The sequence below is a fragment of the Lytechinus variegatus genome, chromosome 2, assembly GCF_018143015.1.
Source record: "Lytechinus variegatus isolate NC3 chromosome 2, Lvar_3.0, whole genome shotgun sequence".
NCBI lineage: Eukaryota > Metazoa > Echinodermata > Echinoidea > Temnopleuroida > Toxopneustidae > Lytechinus > Lytechinus variegatus.
This window is the reverse complement of record NC_054741.1, coordinates 3,213,036-3,233,151: the sequence shown is the minus strand read 5'-3', so window position 1 is coordinate 3,233,151 and position 20,116 is coordinate 3,213,036. Positions and strand designations below refer to the sequence as shown.

At 36.3% G+C, this 20,116-nt stretch overlaps 1 protein-coding gene across 3 annotated transcripts; it reads left to right on the top strand.

Moving 5' to 3' along the window:
• Nucleotides 1–18: 18 nt before the first annotated feature.
• LOC121407077 (cyclin-D1-binding protein 1 homolog) lies at nt 19–19,895 on the top strand. Of its 3 annotated transcripts, none has more exons than XM_041598000.1 (9): nt 19–28; nt 9,660–9,762; nt 10,162–10,221; nt 12,349–12,510; nt 13,438–13,534; nt 15,316–15,463; nt 16,909–17,067; nt 18,137–18,298; nt 19,652–19,895. In XM_041598000.1, exons 2-9 carry the CDS (start codon nt 9,681–9,683, stop codon nt 19,826–19,828), a joined length of 1,047 nt encoding a protein of 348 aa, XP_041453934.1. In that variant the 5' UTR covers nt 19–28; nt 9,660–9,680; the 3' UTR covers nt 19,829–19,895. The 3 variants fall into 3 exon arrangements, with proteins under 3 accessions (XP_041453934.1, XP_041453935.1, XP_041453933.1); XM_041598001.1 differs by lacking the exon at nt 19–28 and adding an exon at nt 4,858–4,950 and having other exon boundaries at nt 15,319–15,463; XM_041597999.1 differs by lacking the exon at nt 19–28 and adding an exon at nt 4,858–4,950.
• Nucleotides 19,896–20,116: the final 221 nt, after the last annotated feature.

Here is a 20,116-nt window from a genome sequence, read left to right as displayed (position 1 = left end):
CGAGATATAGGCCTGAAGATATCGACAGGTGTCAATTATAGTAGAGGTGCCGTGGCCGAGTGGTCTAAGGCGCCTGGCTATACTTAGAAAGTCCGGGGTTCGATCCCCGCCCCCGCCACCCCCCCGGCCGCGGCACCTATGCCCGTGAGCAAGGCATCTAATCTACAATGCTCTTTTATCCTGCTTTTAAATAAATGGAAATGCTATGTGCATTACTGGTAACTAGGTGTGCACTTGTTTTTTTAAAAAAAGTAGGATGGGGTGGGTGCATTGGCGGCGGAAGCAAAAAATTTTAGGAGGGGACAACCAAAAATTTTTTGACAAGCAAAAAAAAATAAAGGTTCTCAACCCAAAAATTTTAGGGGGGACGTAGGAAAATAAATTGACAAGCAAAAAAAAAAAAAAAAAAAAAGGTCATCAACAAAAAATCAAAAAATTTAGGGGGGGGACCGTCCCCCCCCCTCCTCAAATTTAGGGGGGAGACGTCCCCCCGCTTCCGCCGCCTATGGGTGGGTGTCTGGACATTTTATATTTTGAAGACTTCTTTTTTTTGTCTATGGATTACACTTAAATATGAATTCAATAGTTGTAATCATCTTCTATTTTGTTTTTGTAATATTTCCTAACATTTTATATTAAAAAATTATGAAATTTCGCTTGTATTTTTCTCCAAATGACGTTGATCGTCCGCGGACACACAACAACTGGGTTGTGCCCTTCAGAATAATAAAAAAAAATTATTTAAAAAATGGTTAATGCTTAAATTCTTTTGACATAAATAAAACGATATTGTACAGAGAAACTTAAAAAGATCATCACTTTAATAGATAGAACCTTTCTTTCAAATAGGCCTATTAGATTTTATTACAGCTATATATAATGTAAGTTAAATTCGTTGAACTCCATTTCTCATGTATCCTAAATCAGGGCCGTAGCTTGGATTTTCTTTGAGCGGGTTCCGAATTATAAAGAGTGAACCTTATCTCCCCGGGACATATCTAGCCTTCGTAAATACAGGGGGAAGGGGTGGTTAGAAAACTTTTTCATCTACATGCTCCCATTTTCCCCAAATCGGCCGCATTATATGCAATCAAGACAAGCTCATTTTTTATATTTTTATGTATTCTGACAGTATGCTCCACATATTTTGGTACTAGTGATCAATGGGTATCTACTGAACAATTAATGCAGGCGCGAAGCGCGAGCTGAGACTTGAATCCGAAAATTGTTTAGGACTGTTTGCAGTGACTTATGGAGAAGGTACTTGTCTCACCAACCAAATAATGCGAAAACAATGAATATGTTTAATATTCTGACATGAAAACTTAACATTCTAAGCCTTTTTTGTATCAATGATAGTAAAAAACACATTAAATTTTTATGCGATCGAGAGACGTGAGCTGACATCTGTATATAGATATACTGAGCCCAAAACATGAAAAGGGACCTGTCTATGACTGTTTGCAGTGACTCATGTGGATGATACATATCTCCAAGTATGCGAGCGCGAAGCGCGGGGTTAAGTTTTTTAAGCTGGCCTGAAAGCATCAAATTTTAAGCATTTTTAGTACTATGATCAGAACAAGGGCGCTGGAAGCGGGGGGGGGCACTTGCCCCCCCAAATAAAATTTGGGGGGGCAAAACGAGATTTTGCCCCCCCAATTGTGCCCCCCTGAAAGTAGAAAAATGATAAATTATTTAAGGACAAAAGTAAACGAAGGCACTTTTCTGCCTGATAGTTGTCATTTCCATTGTCAAAAATGAAAAAATTTTGCCCCTAACGGGGCAAATACATTATCATAGTAAGCCTCGCGTCTTTTGACGAACAGGGTTCCTCTGTGAAAAATACCTTTGATAAGCTCCTTTTCCATTACAGTGTGATAACGTTCAACCTTTTAATGAATACATTTCAGACTAAAAGCGAATAGAAAATTGATAGTGGTCCACCAATGATTAGGTTTATAACTCTATGATGCTGGCTGTGTCGTCTAACAAACGCGCGGTCGCCCAGAAACGCTCAGACCGGACCCGATATCACTAACGCGCGTGAACACTAGTTATTCGAGCAACATAATGGAATCTATGCCGGGGGGGGGGCCGGGGGGGCATTTACATTGACGAGTGGATACCATGCGCGACCACAAAAAAAACACGTAAAAAGGATGTCTTTTTCACGATATGGCACGTTACGTACGTAACGTGATAAGGGTGTCAAAAACACAAAAATAATGAAAAAAGGGTATCTATTTCGCTAGGAAAATTACGTGTTTTGGGTCGAATTTGTGGGGATGATAAAACAAAATTAAAATGTTCTATAAAGGATGTCCTTTTTGCCCCAACACTTCGTGTTTAGAGTCCGATTTGCGCAAGGTTTAGAAGGTGGGGGTCGTACTAAACCAAATAAGGTAAAGCAGACGACCGAAGGACCCGTAACAATAAAACATTCCTGTACTTGTTTAGGGGTTCATTTCAGGGAATATTTACTAAGAGTATCGTTTTGTTACGTGTTTAGGGTGCTTTTCGAGACCCCATGGTCGCGCAAGGTATCCACTCGTGAATGGAAGAGCCCCCCCCCCCCCCCGAGATCTATGTCATAGCTGTCAAGCCCAGAAACCATAACATCTCGAGAAACTTGTTTCAATTATTTCATTTTCAACTCAATATAAATTGAGTTGATACAGTGATAACAAGACAGTGCCCTAAAGAAAATACCAAGGTCATTTCAACTCAATATAGACATGTTTTCAGAAAATTATACACAGAATAATCATGTGTAGAGGATTATAATTCATGTTGTGAAAATGATGAATCCCACTCGAAAGCAACTTAGAGATAATGTTTAGACATGAAAAAAATAAAATCATCTGTGAAAGTGTCTTCTTAACCGGACTCATATTATCCGAGATATGAATAAAAATGTAAATAAAAAATATAAAAGAAAAAATAAGCGTTACAGTACTGCTCAACTATAAAAAAAAAATCTTAAGATATTTTCACAGCCCCGTATTTTCCTCTATTCCTTTTCATTGGCATGATTGGAAAGCGTTTTGTCTGATACTATTTCAGCTCATATGATATAGCACTAATGTATTTTAGATTCCAAAACTTCTTCCCATTACCTGTTACTAATCAGATCGAGATGGCAGCTAGCTCTGGTTCATCCCAGCTTTTGTTATTCATGGACGTTTGCAAAAAAAAAAAAATCCGGGAGTGGGTGGGGCTGCAAGACCTAAATTTTCGAAGAAACTTAAGAGCGAGGGGGCTTGTGATGGGGAGCTTTTGCATTTTCTAGAATAAAATTGAAGGATTTCGTGCACAATTTTGGTGAATTTTGCCCTCTCGATCGGCGGCCCCCGGCCGCGTACGGTCAAAGGCCTATATTACATTGGTTTGAAACAATTTCATGTGCAGTAAGGCTCGTAATTTGCTGGCACTGCGACCCTGATCATGAAGAAACACCAGTCTGGGTCAGAAGAGGGGGAAACAGAAGGAGCAAAAGGAACTCCAATACTGTTTAATTCTCAAGAAATTTATTTTTGAATGCTCTTAGAAACGCAACTTTTATACTCCATTTTTACACAAAGTCCTATACCGTGGGGGGGGGGGGTGTCCCACAGCCTCTCCCGCTCGATTGCTTCGGTATCTCACGCTGTCAAAAATATTGTGCCCCCTTCGGGATTTTGCCCCCCCCAAAACTGAAAGTGTTCCGGCGCGCCTGGATCAGAATGTTTTTCTAAATGAACAATCATTGATGCAAGTGTGAAGTGCGAGCTAAAATTCTTGATATGTTGATCTGAAAAAAATGACACGTAGTGATCGCTTTTAGTAGAGAACAATCCAGTAATTAATTAATGTTAAGTGCGAGCTTTTTAAAGTTTGAACTTTCTATTCACTTTTTCATGAAATCATTAATCATGAAAAGGATGGGTGTCTTGTAGTCTGCTATGCAGACTCTGAATGGCTCGTGAAGCGGGATCTGCAGCTGGTTTGCGAAAAAGGGCGAGCAAAGTAGACCTAGTCTGCTTTGCGGACTCTTTGAATCAGCTGTGATACACACACTGCAGATGTGGGTCTACAGTTGTAGACTAGGTGTCTTGCTACAGGCAATATCGCTCCACCAATGCATAGCGTTTGCCTCGATCCCCAATAATAGGTGAAGAAAAAAATCAAACTATATAAAGTTACACAGAAATCAGCAAATTAATAAAATATACAGAATAAAATTTGTTTTTTACACTAAGTGCAAAACAAATTATGATTTTTCCCTGCGCTCTGTGTGGAAATTATTCCATCCATAATCAAAACTTTTCTTAAGGTACATTCACGCAGGAATTTCAATACATAGGCATTTTTTTGCCAATGAATAAACGAGAAAATGGGAAACGCCTTTTTCATAGCGGATCAAGGTGAGTTACGTATATAAACTCGAAGTTGATTTTTAAAAACGATTTAAAATTTCCCCTTTTCATGACAGCTTTATCATAAATTTCTGCTCGCGATTTGTGCTCGCATTGTTAAAAAATATATGTACCCATGCATCATAGTAAAAAAAAAGTGCTTAAAGTATCCAGACGAATTTCAGGTCTAATATCAAAAGATTTCGCGCTCTCATAAGGCTTATTAGATATCAATGAATTCCAATAATTATATTGTCTTTTTTCAGAATGGAACATCGACCAGTTCATCTCGAGTTTAGGAAGAGAAATAGAAAAGTTGTCATTTTTTGGTGGGGGGGGGGGGGGGCTAGAGTTAGCGGTGATCATACGATATCACCTCTTTAGTGATACCATACACATTTCGGACTGAAATTCTTGATACTTTCAGCCATTTAGTGCCAGAAGTTTTGGATGTATGTATGGGTCTCGGGTGAATCTCCTGCCCTAGCTCTCTTCTTTCATATTTTCCAATTAGCAAAAAGTTGTTTTAATCTTCCTTTACAAACAATTTGTAGTAAGTACAGGTATTTTATTCTGAATATGTAGTTCTACTAAAAATCGTAGCTCATTTGCCTGCAGTATAATAAGTTTTCGATACGGTATAGATCTAAATCTGTGTCTACGACAAGAGCCGAGAGGTGTCCCACACGCTGAATTCTGCGTAGGCCTAAACTAAAGGCAAAACTAAGTGCCCGCAGCCGCAGGCGAATTGCGCAATCAGCATGCAACGTAATACTAATTGGGTGGGCAATCTAAATTTTATGTGCACAACTATTGTGCAATTTTGGTGCTCCCTTCTGTTCACTACCTATTCCAATTCCATTACTCAGGACAAATGTATTGTAGCCTGTAGGCGAGATTGGAGACTAGACAGCGAGCTGAGCTGGCAGTCGTCAGTTCAAGGAGTTTTTATACTTTTTTTTTCATTTCTCCTCGTACATGCATAGGCTATGCATGTACGAGGAGGGCAGCATAGCCAGGAGGCTTCTGGTCCTAGAGAGTAAAAATTATTTGCTAACATATGCTTACTCTGTCCATGAACGAAGCCAGGAATTTCTTCCCATTCATCTGCATGCACCAGTACCCACAACCACTCTAGGCGACACCGCAATACTTACCCGTGTTAAGAAACTGGGACTCCACTCACGCGCATTTGGGCCGCCCTAGCTTAGAACTAAGCTTTGTTTCACGAAAAATTGAATATTCTTATAATTCAATACATGTTACTAATTACATTAGTACTGTTAAATCGGTACTCACCGGTTCTTTTCTTGAATTTTCTTGAAAATTCCCACGCTTCTGGCTTCAATTCTGCGATAAATTCTGTCGCCATAGACAGCTACACATGCAACTTTATTTATAAATGGAGCGCCCCTTACGAGAGTCGCTAATGCCGCGGAAAAATTGTTAGGCATTTTGGCCTGTGGTCAAGGCGTTCTTCTGTTCTATTTTTTTTTATAGGTATGAGATCGAAATCACAGCGACTATTCACACTGTTCCATAATGATTCCGAAAGGAGGTGCAACACCCCCCACCCACATGGGCGCAAATCCCAGGGGGACACTTCCCCCTAACCCAAAATAGTAGGGGCACATTATCAAATGTCCCCCTACTATTTTTGTTCTTTTATATATGATGGAAAGAAATAGGCCTACATCATTTAAATCGAAGTAAAACATGTATTTTGGACGAGACAACCTTCTTTTGGGGGTGATAAACCTTTTTGATTTTTTTTGTTAGTTTGTTTGTTTGTTTTTTTTTTGCCTGTTTTCCAGCCCCTGGTCCCCTACCTTAGATTTCCACCCTTGCCTCCCACTACTCTTGATATTGTTTGCGAATCTGTTTTGTGAATTAAAGGGGAATTTCACCCTGATAAAAAGATGATGAAAATATGAGAAAAATCATTTCAAAATATCGATGAAGGTGTTATTTGACAAAAAATGGAGTTGATAGAATTTAGAATGCTTGATTTATTGTGACGTCTATAATGAGCAGTTGCTCTATCCTAAATATAAAATGCCCAAATTTCCCATTTTTAATGGTCCGTAACGACCCACTTTTTTCTTTTTGATAACAAGTATGAATTGATATACTAAATGTACCATAAAAATCATTATCATGTATTTCTTGACATTTCATTTACTTTTTTACCATAATAATAGCTGCTTGCAAAGGCCTACGCCGTCACAAAAAAAAAATCTTACCTTTGAAAAAAATTGGTGGGGGATGGATTTTCCTCGAACGCATACCAATTTTTTTCTGCTATTTTCATAATAAACTTTAAATGAATTCAACTTTGCACTACTTAATTTTTTCAAAGACAAAATAACAAAATTACATCTCGTCATCATCATCATCACCACTATCATTAGCATCACCATCATCACCACAACCGTCACCACAACCATCATCATCACCAAGATAATTTTCATCATCATCATTGCCATCATCATCTTTTTTTTTTCTTTATTTTTTCCCCATCCCTTCTTTTTTTTTCTTCCAATATTCCTCCTTTTTTTTTAGAGCGGCACACCGTCATGCTCCCTCACTGATTATCCGCCTCTATATGCTTGGTGTTGTATAATTGGCGGATACCTCATAAAATGAAATAAAAGAGAAAATAAGGAAAGGGAAAAAGTAAGAAGAAAAAGAAGATGAGGAGAAGAAAAAAAGAAAGCCAAACAAATGAAACAAAACAATGTCAAAATTTCGTAATAAAGTCTTCTACGTCAGTTTAATAATGATGTTTTCATTGAAATGAGAACAAAAAAAGAATTGAAACCATAGGCGGCGGAAGCGGGGACGTTCCCCCCTAAATTTGTTGTTGACCTTTTTTTTTTTTTTTTTTGCTTGTCAATTTATTTTCCTACGTCCCCCCCCTAAAATGTTTGGGTTGAGAGCCTTTTTTTTTTTGCTTGTCAAAATTTTTTGGGTTGTCCCCTCCTAAAATTTGGGGCTTCTGCCGCCAATGATTGAAACAATGAGGTAAAAAGGACTACATCATATAGTGTAAAGAAATAGAGGGAAGCTCCGAGACAATAAAAAGGTTGAAAAAGAAAAAAATATGAAAACACAAAGCTCTCACAACATGAGCATAATAACAAATAAGCGAGGACAAGTAGCTGAGGGACCCCCCCAACTCTCTCTCTCTCTAGTTATCTATCTATCTATCCGACTCGATTATATAAGAGAAGAATTTACTAATCAAAATATTATGAGCAAAAAGCACAAGCTGATATTTTTTATGAATATTCAAAACTGATAGAGAGACGCAATCGAATTATTCGATTGCGACAAAATTGATGATCTGAGAATTTATTGTTTTTAGGAATTCATTAAAAGCATAAAGTTGATCAGCATTAAAATATGGCAGGCGCAACGCATGAGCTAAAGCTTTATAGGCATACACCGATAAAAAATTTTAAGTATTTTTGGTAATCATGAAAAAAATTGATATTTCATGAAAGAAAGCTCAAATCCCGAGGAGGAATATTTTTATGAATTGACTTTAAAAAAACTGTGGTAAGCCCCATTTAATATTTGATTATAAGTCGAATAAAACAGTAAAAGCTGAAAAACGTTCGCGTGATATTTGGCAACCCCCCCCAAAAAAAAAATTAATAAAAAATAAAAAAAGTTTTTAACTATAATAATGATCGAAGGTAATTTTGTCTCGCGTAGAACTGGACAAATGAAAAAATGATTGCCACTAAAAAAATGAAGGTAATTTTGACCCACGTAAAATTTGGCGAGCCCCCCCCCAAAAAAAAAGGAAAAAAGAGTTTACAAGCAAAAAAAGGCTAAAAAGAGAAAGAAGAGACAAGAATATGAACGAAATATCCCCATTACAAATAATGCTGTGATCATCATAAGGGAGGGGTCGCATAACTAGTATGAACAACGTATTTAATTCCAAAATATTTACTACAAATCTCAATAGGGGGATCGGGCAGAAATGCTCACCCCCCCCCCCCCCGATCCGCCACTGATTCCAATCAATAATGACATTTATCTGCAATACTGATACTTTGAAATCAAGATACTGAAGATTGATACGCTTTACATAAATTATGAACGTCTGACAAAAAGATAATCTACCGATCAGCTGACCAGTTCGCGTATCACTTCGGAGTTGATCACTCGTCGCAGCTGTGTGGAACGCTCACCGAAAATCAACAAAAAGGGCCTGAAATGTAAGTTTAATAGTAATTCATTTTAATTTCAACTCATTTTTTTAAGTATTGAAAGTCTTCCCACCAAATGAAAGTCATATCGCATAACTCCAATATGTATTAAGGCGTACATTTACCAAAGTCTTGGGTTTGAAATCAGAACTGAATTGTCTAACCCATAATTTTGGGTAATGTCGCCTATGAGGTCCATACATGTTAATGTTTGGACCTCATTGGTACTAGGAGTGCCCACAACCTGAAACTTTCACCCCCGAGATTTCTACTTTCCTTAAAAAAAAAAAGATCTAGGCCTAACCTGAAATCATGTAGGCCTACGTGGGATACAACTTCATTTCCGACATTTCTACGCTATCGGTTTTATTTTTAAACAAGAAATCATTAAAAAAATGAGAAAAATATGAAAAGATGGGAGAGACTTGCCCGATGTTTACGCTACCATCTTGTTTCTTATTTTTCTTCCCCAACGTTACGCAATGCACGTATCTGTAACGTCGTCCCCCAGATTTCTACTTTCCCTGTAAGTTCAAGCCCTAAATCATGTAAATGGGGTAGAACTTAATTTCCAACATAAATACAATAGTTATTGATTACATTTTTAAAACAATGTACATCAAACAACCTCAAAAAATTATTATTAGAAGATGGAATGTAAGTAACTTACACCAATGTTTACGTCATTAACTTGCCCTCTTTGTTAGTAGTCAACAAACAAAACAGACACTGAAGCTTTTGAGCAGTTCAGTTACAACTTAATGTACCAGTACCACAATGATAAATTGAATTGAACCCAACATAATTTTAACAAATAAACTAGAAATCTGTTCATAACATTATGGTTTCCAAGTTTATTGCGACAATATTCTAATAAAATTCCAAATTTTAATATTAGTGGGGAGCAGACTTATGCCTATTTTTACATATTGTGGAAGTCTTTTATGCGATTTATATGTTCTAAATTTGAAAATATGTATATATTTCTTGTAAGGTTCTAAGTAGAGGATCATCATAATTCAGTTCATTGCCTATACAGATTCAACAGAGAGTAAGACAGATGGCAGCTCATCCAAGAACCAGAGATGAAATCTTCAAAAGTTTTGTGGAAAATCTGCAACTTGTTGTCGACAAATTAACAGGTAAAGAGAAGTTTGAAAGGGATTTATATCCCTTTTCCTTGACATTATGTAAATAGGGAAAGGATGAAGATACTTCTTTTCCTCACAATAGAAGGTTGGTCGGTAGGTCTGTTGCAAATCTTGCGCATCAAACTACTTCCTCAGTTTTTAACCAGAAAAAAATTGTAATTTACCCCATTTTCAATGATTGCAGGTTGAAATTTAACTGTGGATACTTAAAGATCTGCTTTGTTCTGATTAGATTACCTTCATATTTCACTTGTGAGAGTCAAATTAAACTCTTCATTCTCTTAATTTTTCCCCATGAAGAATCTATCGATGATAATTATGTTCACTTCCTTCATTATATAATGTTTCAGTTAACTTTCAAATTTGTTTCATTGTTTTCATCCAATTCAGAGGATGTGCCTTCTAGGGATGCTGCAGAATTTAATTTGTCTGAATATTGGATCAAAATGGGTATGTTAATTAGCTGAAGAACTGTAGATCAAGCTTGATATTTGATGTCATCTGGCTATAGGGTACCAAAGTGTGACGCTATCAAGATTTATTTATTGCATTTTTGCTTTTTTGATACCATATATGAAAAACGTTTGCGCACCAACTTTTGTGGTAATCGGGTCATGGTGCTCCAAGGTATGACTTGGTACACAACTGTTTGGAACTAAGCCAATTTACATTCCCTGGCCCGATTCCCCTCCAAATTTGGGCTGTGGGTGTTTTTTAGATATGGTATTAAAATGCTGAAATGTAAAAAAAAATGTTTCTTGTGATGTCATTTCTTTGGTACTGTATTGCAGGTTTAAATTCTTTAGTAGTACTTCTCTCCATTTGAATCACTCAGGATAAACTGTGTAAGCCTTCGTTCCTACTTAAATATTTTCATAGTGATAAGCACTTTAGGTTTAACTGTAAATGTGTTTGACTCAAGGAAAATAAAATAAACTGACAACCATAACATTAATTCCAACGCAATTAACACTCAAAATATCTGTAGTATAATAAGATGATCTAAATATAGTAAGAGAAACAATTCAGGCAATTTCTCAATTATTGATCTACCTTTTAATATCAGAGTCTAGCTTGTCTGCATTCCCTGGAACTCGAGAATGTCAGGCTTGCCTGTGTTTTTTTACACTACTTTAATAGTGCTTTTCTGACTATGAAGGGAAAGTTAATTAAAAAATTATGGGGAAACAAAGCCTTACAGAATTGGAAAAGGCTATTTGCACATTTAATTTGTCCATCATGCAAACCTGTCATACGAATGTGTTAAAAATTTGGACAGGACAAATTCAAACAACCTAGGGTCATTTTTGTATCGCCTGAACAAATTTTGGCAGAGACCGAGCAATCACTTTTCCTGTTGGTCCATTGGTCTGTTAGTCTCTTGCTCTGTTAAAATGTGTAAGTTTTTGTTCAACTTTCTGCATCAATTATGTTCACACTTGGTACATGTGATCCTTGGGTAATACTACATGTGTGTGCGTGAGGATTATGGGGACCTCTAGGGGTCAAAAGATCAAATGATATAAGGTCATGTCCATCTTTTAAAAAAATGCTTTTGTGCAACTTTTTCTAATTTTTCATCTCTGCATCAATTTTGATCACACTTGGTTCATATGATAATTGGGCAATGCCACATGTGAGATATTTGCGATGATAGGGTCAAAGGTCATTTGAGGGTCAAAATGTCAAGGTTTTGTTTAAATTGCTCTCATTTCTTTATTTCTGCATCAGCTTTGTTCACACTTGGTACAAATGATCCTTGGGTAATACCATATTTGTTTTCATGAGGATGAAGGGGTCAAAGGTCATCTAGGAGTCAAAAGGTCAAATGATATGAGGTCATATCCATCCTTTTTAAAGTGTTTATTCGACTTATTCAACTCACATTTCTTTATATCTGCATCAATTGTGTTTATACCATGGACCCTTCTAGAATATGTTTGTACCCTGTACAAATGATCTTTGAGTAATACTACACATATGTTCTTGATGATGATAAGAGGTCAAAAGTCATCAAGGGATCAAAAGATCATTGAATATTTTATTGATCGCAAAATCAGGTGAGACTCGTTTTTCGTGAACCACTTTGTTACTGTATGTTGAGTTTTCAAAGCTTTAATTTACTCTAAATTCTATACTTTTTAAAGTCTCATGGTTGTCTAGGTGTAAATTTCCCTCACTTTCAGATATACTGACACTGATTATGTAACACAATTCACATCTGGTCCCCGTTGCAGAAAGAGTTATAATCGATTGCAACTCTAAAAATCTGCGCAACTTCATTTTCAAGCAATCAACAGCGCGCATTTGGGACTTGCGATTGATATTTGGGCTTGTGTTTAAACGTAACTCTTTCTGCAACGGGCCCCTGGTCTGCAAGTGTTTCTTTTAATTGTTATTCCATATAAAAGCTTCTTGATTGATATCTCATCACTCTACTTCAAAAGACTGGGCAGTGGATCCTGGCACTAAGCATAGATTATTCTTGTATCAAACCTAAACCGAGCAAGCTCCAGAATATGCCTACTTTCCCAATTGACTTCTCAGTTTAATGATTATTTAATTTTACTCCTCTAGAGACTGTATTCAAGGCAATGTCGTTTGAGGCTACTAAACTAGCCATGTGTTTTAGCAAACCACCTGTTCCCAGCCTCGATGAATGCCAATCCTTACTTAGCTCTGTAGAGATGAAGACTATTGCATTGGTGTCTCTATACTATGGACTTCCAAAAGAACAAGGTGAGTTTGGAGATCAGGATTTAGTAGCGCAGGAAATTGTTTTCATTTGCTCTTTCTCTCATTGGGGCAATGGCTGATTTTTAAAAATTTCTTCTATTTCAAGGGCTATTTCTTAATGCAATGAGCGATTATGCAGTAAATGCAAATATTGTTATTATACTATATGTACAATATTGATTTTCTGAATATGTTTTGTAATAGATCTTAGGTCAATTCTAGAAATGATGGTCTCCCCAGAGGAGTATATTTAAGGAATTTAGGGTGATTTGGGCTGCCATGAGGGCAAAAGTACCCATCACCCTCATGTATATCATATGCTTGGATTGAGTCAAAATCTTTATTGCACTCACATGACCATTAGAAGCAAATAATTCTTCCTTATGTAAAAGAAATCCATTCGAGAAGGCAGGCACCGTGTGTTTGAGCTAAATTGATTCAGAAAGGCAAAAATATTTAAAATACAAGCAGCCTATTACATGGGTCTCATACAATATATGTACATGTAGGTAAGGTTCACGATCCATGTTACATTTCAATACGGGGGAACACCCCGCAGAAATATTTGAGTGTTGCGTAGAATGGGATTACCAAATTTTGATTACTAGAGAGTCACTAGATTACTTGAGTGGAATGTCAAATATCTCACATAAGGGTCAAATTTAGACAATATTAGACCTCTTTTGATCATTATATCAGTTATCCTGCAGCTACTTTTACTTTTCATATCCTTTGTCTCTGAAATTGGACCACTGTTCAACCTTATGAGTACAGTTCCTCTAGAACCATATGAACATGTATGCTGATCATTTATTTCTGTAGATCATCTGTTCACATTCATTAATCAGGCTTTCAAAAACAAGAAGAAACGTAAGTATGAAATGTGAACTCCTTGAAATTTCTCATTCTCTATCTCTGTTTTCATTTCAGGGGTTGCATTAAGAAAGTGTACAAGAAACATGGTAGCTGGTGTCGTAGAGAGCATCAAAGAACTTGCTGAGAGCATCAAGAGGTCAGGTTACAAGAGGTAAGTGATTAATCTTCATAACAGTTCAAGGTAAAAGAATGTAATCTGGGTTCCAAACTTTTACAAGGGCACTCCACAAATTCTAATCAGTCAAAATGAACAACATTTTTACTCAAGGTTGGTTCAGTAATCTTTACGAAGCACATGTAATTAATTAAGAGATTGGTTCAATCACAAAAATGCTTTAGCCCCTGACATCAATCGGTTTCTAAATCAAAAGTCACAAAATGACAGACGAAAGACCAATTAGTTGAAAATGAGAAGGAATTAAACAATCTTGTGACATTTGATTCTTTGTGATTGAGTTAATCACTTAATCATGCTTGCGAAGGGCATATGTAATAATCTGAGAAGCACGGGTATGATTTGGATGGGTGAAGTTTAGGGAATGAGGAGGGTTGTTAGATTGGAAGAGGTTTCCTTTGAAGATGAAAAGATTAGTTTATAGGAACATCAGCAATATTAGTAAATTAAGAGGCTTTTTATAGGAGGAGATTATAATTTGTTAACAAATTTTCGACATTACTCCTATTTGTTTAAGATCAGTATGCTCGATCTGTAATGAAAATCATAAGATCAGTCTGCTCGATCTGTATGAAAATCATAATTCATAAGTCAGAAAAAATTGGAACCAGCGGGATTCGAACCTGCCATCTACTGCTTTCCGGGCAGCGACTCAACCACGATGAACTGGAATTTTTTCTGACTTATGAATTATGATTTTCATACAGATCGAGCAGACTGATCTTATGATTTTCATTACAGATCGAGCATACTGATCTTAAACAAATAGGAGTAATGTCGAAAATTTGTTAAACAAATCAGCAATATTGTTTGTGAGCAAAACGTGGTGATTGAGTGAAAACAAGATGGGGATTTTGAAAAGGACTGATGGAGCAATGGTGAGAGTAATTTGTGGTGTGAAGCTGATGAAAAAGGAAGAAGGCTATTCGTATTTATGCTAATGTTGGGTGTGAAAGAGATATTGGATCAGATGGTGAAGGCAAACAGAGTACATTGGTATGGGCATGTTGAGGAGGGATACTGATCATGTTTTGAGGGCTGCTTGATTTTGAGGTGGCTGGTCAGAGGGGAAGGGGGCAACAGAAGAAGACATGGAAGAATCAAGTGGTGGAGGAGAGTTAGGTTGAGGGAGGATGCACCAAATAGAGTAAAGCTGGAGGGAGTGGTGATGGTGATCTCTGTGAGTGTTTGGTGAACCTGGCCATCCTCGTCGTCTAGGACTGAATCAGATTTAAAACCTGAATAACTCACTTGACTGAATCTCAATATGCTACAACAATAGTAACTCCACATGTTCAGAGATTAATCAAGCATTGATTGACACATGGTCATGAGGAACAAATGACTATATTGCATATTTCCTACAATTAAATACAGAATAAATAGTGACTGTATGATTTAATTGTTTCCGTGGTAATGATTTTGCATTATAAATAACAAAAACTCACCTACATTACGGACTATATCACCTCTAGAATTCCACAAATGGCACGCTTTGTGGCAACCACCCCTTCTTGAATCACCCAAGATCTGCCACAAACAATATTCAGGAATATTCAGAATAATTACTTTTTATTAGTATTTTTGCATAAAGCATAACAATGATATTTGCATTTATGGTATATTGGTTTATCGCACAAAATAAATGGCCTGAGAAATAAATGAAATAGCCCAAAATTATGCCAATTCAGCAATCACTAAAAGTTGAAGAAATAAACATCCCCTATTAAAGTATGTAATTTCCAACCTTTGCACAGCAGTGATGAACAGTTGCAGTCTACAGGTGCAGTTTGGGAATCATGTGACATCATCCACTCATCAGCAAAGAACAACAAGGAAGCTGTCTTGAAGGAACTCAAAGCTACGTCAGGGCTTGTCAAGGATGCTGTCGAAGAGTTGAATGAGGTGAGGAGAAAGGATTTTTAATGTTTTTGATAATAGCATGGACCCCGCTCCCCTTTCAGCTCACAGCCTTGACACCTTTCAGTCTTCATGATCTTTCCATGACTTTCTGTTCTGAGCCAATCAAGTCCAGGGGGATGTTTCACAAAGATTTAAGTATGACTTAAATGTCGACGCGTACATGACATGCAACGTGCAATCTTATTGATCAGTACGCAGTAGTGCGCGTCCTCTTGGCATGATCTGACCAATGCTGTCATGCCTTTTATACTGCGTGCAACTAGACATTTAAGTGCGACTCTAAGTCATACTTAAATCTTTGTGAAACACCCCCATGTGCTACTTATGTATTTAGTGATATCGTCCCATCAACAACGTTTTCATCTTCCTCTTGATCATTTAGTCTATAAACATTAAATTAAGGCACACTTGTCAAGAGTCAGACTCGCATCTTGCGCTGGAATCCTGCAATCAGCCAATCGTTAACTTTCACATTTCATCAAAGGCAAAACTCATGAAAAACTTATAGAAAATTCACTTTGCGGGACAAAATCTCTCAGATCAATAATTTCCATAATTCTGTAATTATTTCTGTTGAATTTAATCCATATCTTGGTCTTTGCTTGAGAAATATTAAAAAAATAAAGATAATTTTTGCTCCATCCCACTTGTATCCCAATTTTATTCCAATTTATCCTGAATGCAAGTACTTATAAGATGACTGATTGGAAAATAAATACGTTGACTGTTTAGACAACAAACATGTAAATTCTGTCTAAATTCTATTTTTTGCAAAGTTTATAATGCTTGGGAAAATAAAATTCCACATTGTGATTACAGTAAACACAATCTTATCAATTCATCTTTACCAAAATACAAATATTTTGCCCCACATCTTAATCCCTCTTGGCTTGAGGTCTTTCTTTGGCCTTACACCCACTTCCCTTTGTGTCTGCCTACTCCTTTTCTTTCTTCCCCTTCATTAACCTGATTGGTCATCTCTTCTCACTAATGCCCCTTTTGTCTCCTTGTTTCTAGTGTTGCTGTTGGATGTTAGTGGTCTATATCATGGTTGTTCCACTTTTTATGTTTGTCATTTTGCCTCCGACAAAGATTCTGCTAGGATCGAAAGCTTAGGCCCCTTTTGACTGTCTAAAATACAAATATGTAGCATTCAAGATTAGTTGTTTAGTTCTGACAAATACTTGTTTCAATTCCATTAATATGCATGTATTCATGTCTTACTCTTTTAAGTGCATGGGGGAAATGTTTGATGTTTATCTATTATGCATTTAATTAATCTTTCTTTATATTTATTATTAAACCTTTCACATGTACTTTTATTTGCTGATTTTGATTTTTCTAGTAATTTTCCAGATTTAACATATGGACATGTTTTCCTGAACTATTTTAGGAATTCATTGAATTGATTTGAATTGATATTGTAGGCCAAGGACACAAATGGAAGCAGTGGAGGCTTTGAGTTTCTGTTGACCGGTGAAGAGCCTGGTATGGATGAAGAAGATGAGGCCGTATGGTCAGATCAGGACAAAGCCGTCATTCATCCAGCCCTCGGCTTGGCCAGTGCATGTAAAGCTTGTGTAAAGGTAAGTTGAAACAAGATTCAGACATTTTCACACAGTACAAAACTGCTTATGTTAGCCTCCCGTATTAAAGTAAAGTGGTCAGGATATTTTTTCAGACTAGGGGAGCGTTTCATGAAAGAGCTTGTAGAAAGTTTAATTTGACAGGTCCAGTTTCATCCAAACTTACCATAGTAGCAGAGATATTCAGCTAATCAAAATCAAGGAAAGTTGTCAGATCTGACAATAGGAATGTTGATGAAATGCTCCCCTTAATGTGAACATGTGAGTTATGCACCTTCTAAATAGGATTTTGCCCAACTTCATCAGATTTCTGTAGTCCAAAAAAGATTTGACATCTGAAGATTCAACTGTATTTTCCATGACAATGATACTGTGGTAATGAACTTAAGGGGATCAAAATGTCACCCTATTCTACTAAATAGCCCCCCCCAAAAAAAAAAAAATATATCAATAAAAAAACAAGTAAATAAAATATAAAAAAATAAAATAAAAAATAAAAATATAATAATAATAAATTAAAAAATAGATATATAAAATTTTCAAAAAAAATTAGTAAAGAAGGAAGCATATAGAAGAAATAAAGAAATGAGTGGATTTCTTGCTGAATGAAAACACACCATGGCTAGGATCCAAACCAATGACCCTCTGATCAAATGTTGAGATTTAGAACCACTAGACTATGAAGCCCCCACCTATTTTAATAGAGTGCAATGAAAGGTTAATTCAGTTGTGATCTAAAGACAGACGGCCCTTCCATAGAGATCGTCAGTGAAGCAGGTTTGAACATAATTTCCTCCTTAATCTTTATAGTAATATTAATAAATAGCAACAATAATGATAATACTTCAGTATACATGTATATCCTACCTTGCTATACAAGACTAGTTATTCATAAAATGCTTATGAAGGAAATAGATTGAAATAGATATGTTTTGAGTTTTGATTTGAAGGTGTTTATGGTTGGTGCTTTCCTGAATTCCTGGGGTAAGCTATTCCATAGTTTGGGGGCTACACAAGCCAGTGCTCCACTTAGCTATTCAGACATTTTCATGTGATTATTATTCTACAGAAAGTCACAGATGCTATTAGTAGGAATGCCAAGTATGTGGAGATGGTGCACATAAATGAGCTTGACGAGGTGGTGGAGATAGCCGATGAGATCAGTCCTAATCTAGATGAGCTAGTATCCTGTCTGTATGCTCCCATGAATTACACAGTAGTACGGGCAAATGTAAGTATGACATAAACAAGGTTATTTCCATTTCCAATATACAAATAATGCACATTTGTGAGTGTGTTCTGGTGTTACACTAACAATCACAAATTTCAAAATGCACATTGATTATTATACAGTGCATCTCACAAAAAACGAAACTGATATTTAGAGATGATTCATCATGCCTTAATCGCTCTGTTATTTTTGGACCATTTTCTGCGATTTAGCTATCAAATTAAAGAGCAGATATTGAACTTTTTAGGCATGTGATTTTCTTTTTGAAATTTGGATACCCCCCGCCCCTTGCCAAATAAATATTTGCTATCTTTTCTTCAAATTTTCTTTACTCACTCATGCATGGATGAAAAATCTTGATTGTTATACTAGCTGAAAGACGACATTCTAAGCTTTACAATGATATGTCATTTGTCTATTTTATTTGTGACTAAATTATGATAAATCATCGCTAAACCTTGGGTTTTGTTTTTGGTGGGACGCACTGTATATAAAACGAATCATCCGCATGAATTTTTTGGTGAAAAAAATTGTTCAGAACCCTGAAAATTTTCTAGGCTTTAACAGATACAGCAGTTGCATCTTCTATTGGCTACTTCCTTGAACTGTTTTCTAAATTTGATTATTCAGAGCTCAAGTTCATCCTAACCAAAAGTTAAATTCAAAAGGAAAATATAAAGAAGCATGACACTGGAAAGTTAATTGAAATTGAATACTAAATGAGCAAATTATGGCAATTTAAATCATGGATGGTTTGCAGAAATAGAACTGATGGCTTCTTATCCATTATTTCTTTTGTTTTTATCATCTGGAATATCAAATATTTAAAATTTATCTCTTTAATGTAAAACTTAGTATGGTTCCTTATGGAAACTATCTAATGGAGATGAGTCTTCAAGTGTAACTCCAAACATCATGCATGTTTGATTTGTATCTGTTGATTCAAATCAACTTTTTGTTGGTATGAAATTAATCTTTAAAGTTAACAAGAAGCTACCGCAAACGGCAGCTGAAATATAAAAGGAACAAAAACAATATGTAGAACTTCAGCACAAAAGCGTGCATTTCATTATAGTTGTCATTATTTTTCAAATATTATCTTTATTAACTAAACACATTCTTTTCTTGTTTCATAATAGTTGTTATTAATGTTTGCACATAATTGGAACACAAGATAGAACAGGCAATTAGGTTCATTATTTCTGTAACCAAATGACCTGTACAAGCTTCTGGTTATCACAGAATTAAGTAGTCAACCCTTTGCCTACTGGGATCTCTGTACTAAGCTTGTGTGGATTACAGAAATCAGTAGTCAGGGGGTTAATCTGATTCTATTTTGACTTTTGCACTTAGGCTACACTGATGGCAGAGGTTTTACACAAGCTTCTTAACACGTTTCGAACATCCCACATGGTGACGACTGATGACCCTAAGATAGATGACCGAAAGTGGATGGACTTCTTAATCAAGGCCATTGACCACAACGTTGACCAGATTAAGAATATTACCAAGGAAGAGATCCCAAGATGATGATATTATAATGAAAGAAGAAACTATTTAAATAATGGACAATTTATGAACAGGTATAGAATACAGAGAGTCTAACATGTGGACTATGTGCATTTTCAACCTAGCTGCTAAACATGTGCATTTGGAATGTATTTTTACACCATGCAAGGGCAGGGGAGATGAAGATATTGCCTATTTTGAGGTTGAATATAATGATATATTCCATTTTAATCTAGCAGATGATACATTTTATGATCTCTTTTGTCACGAGACACAACATTCTTAGCATCTGGAAGTATGACGAGGCTT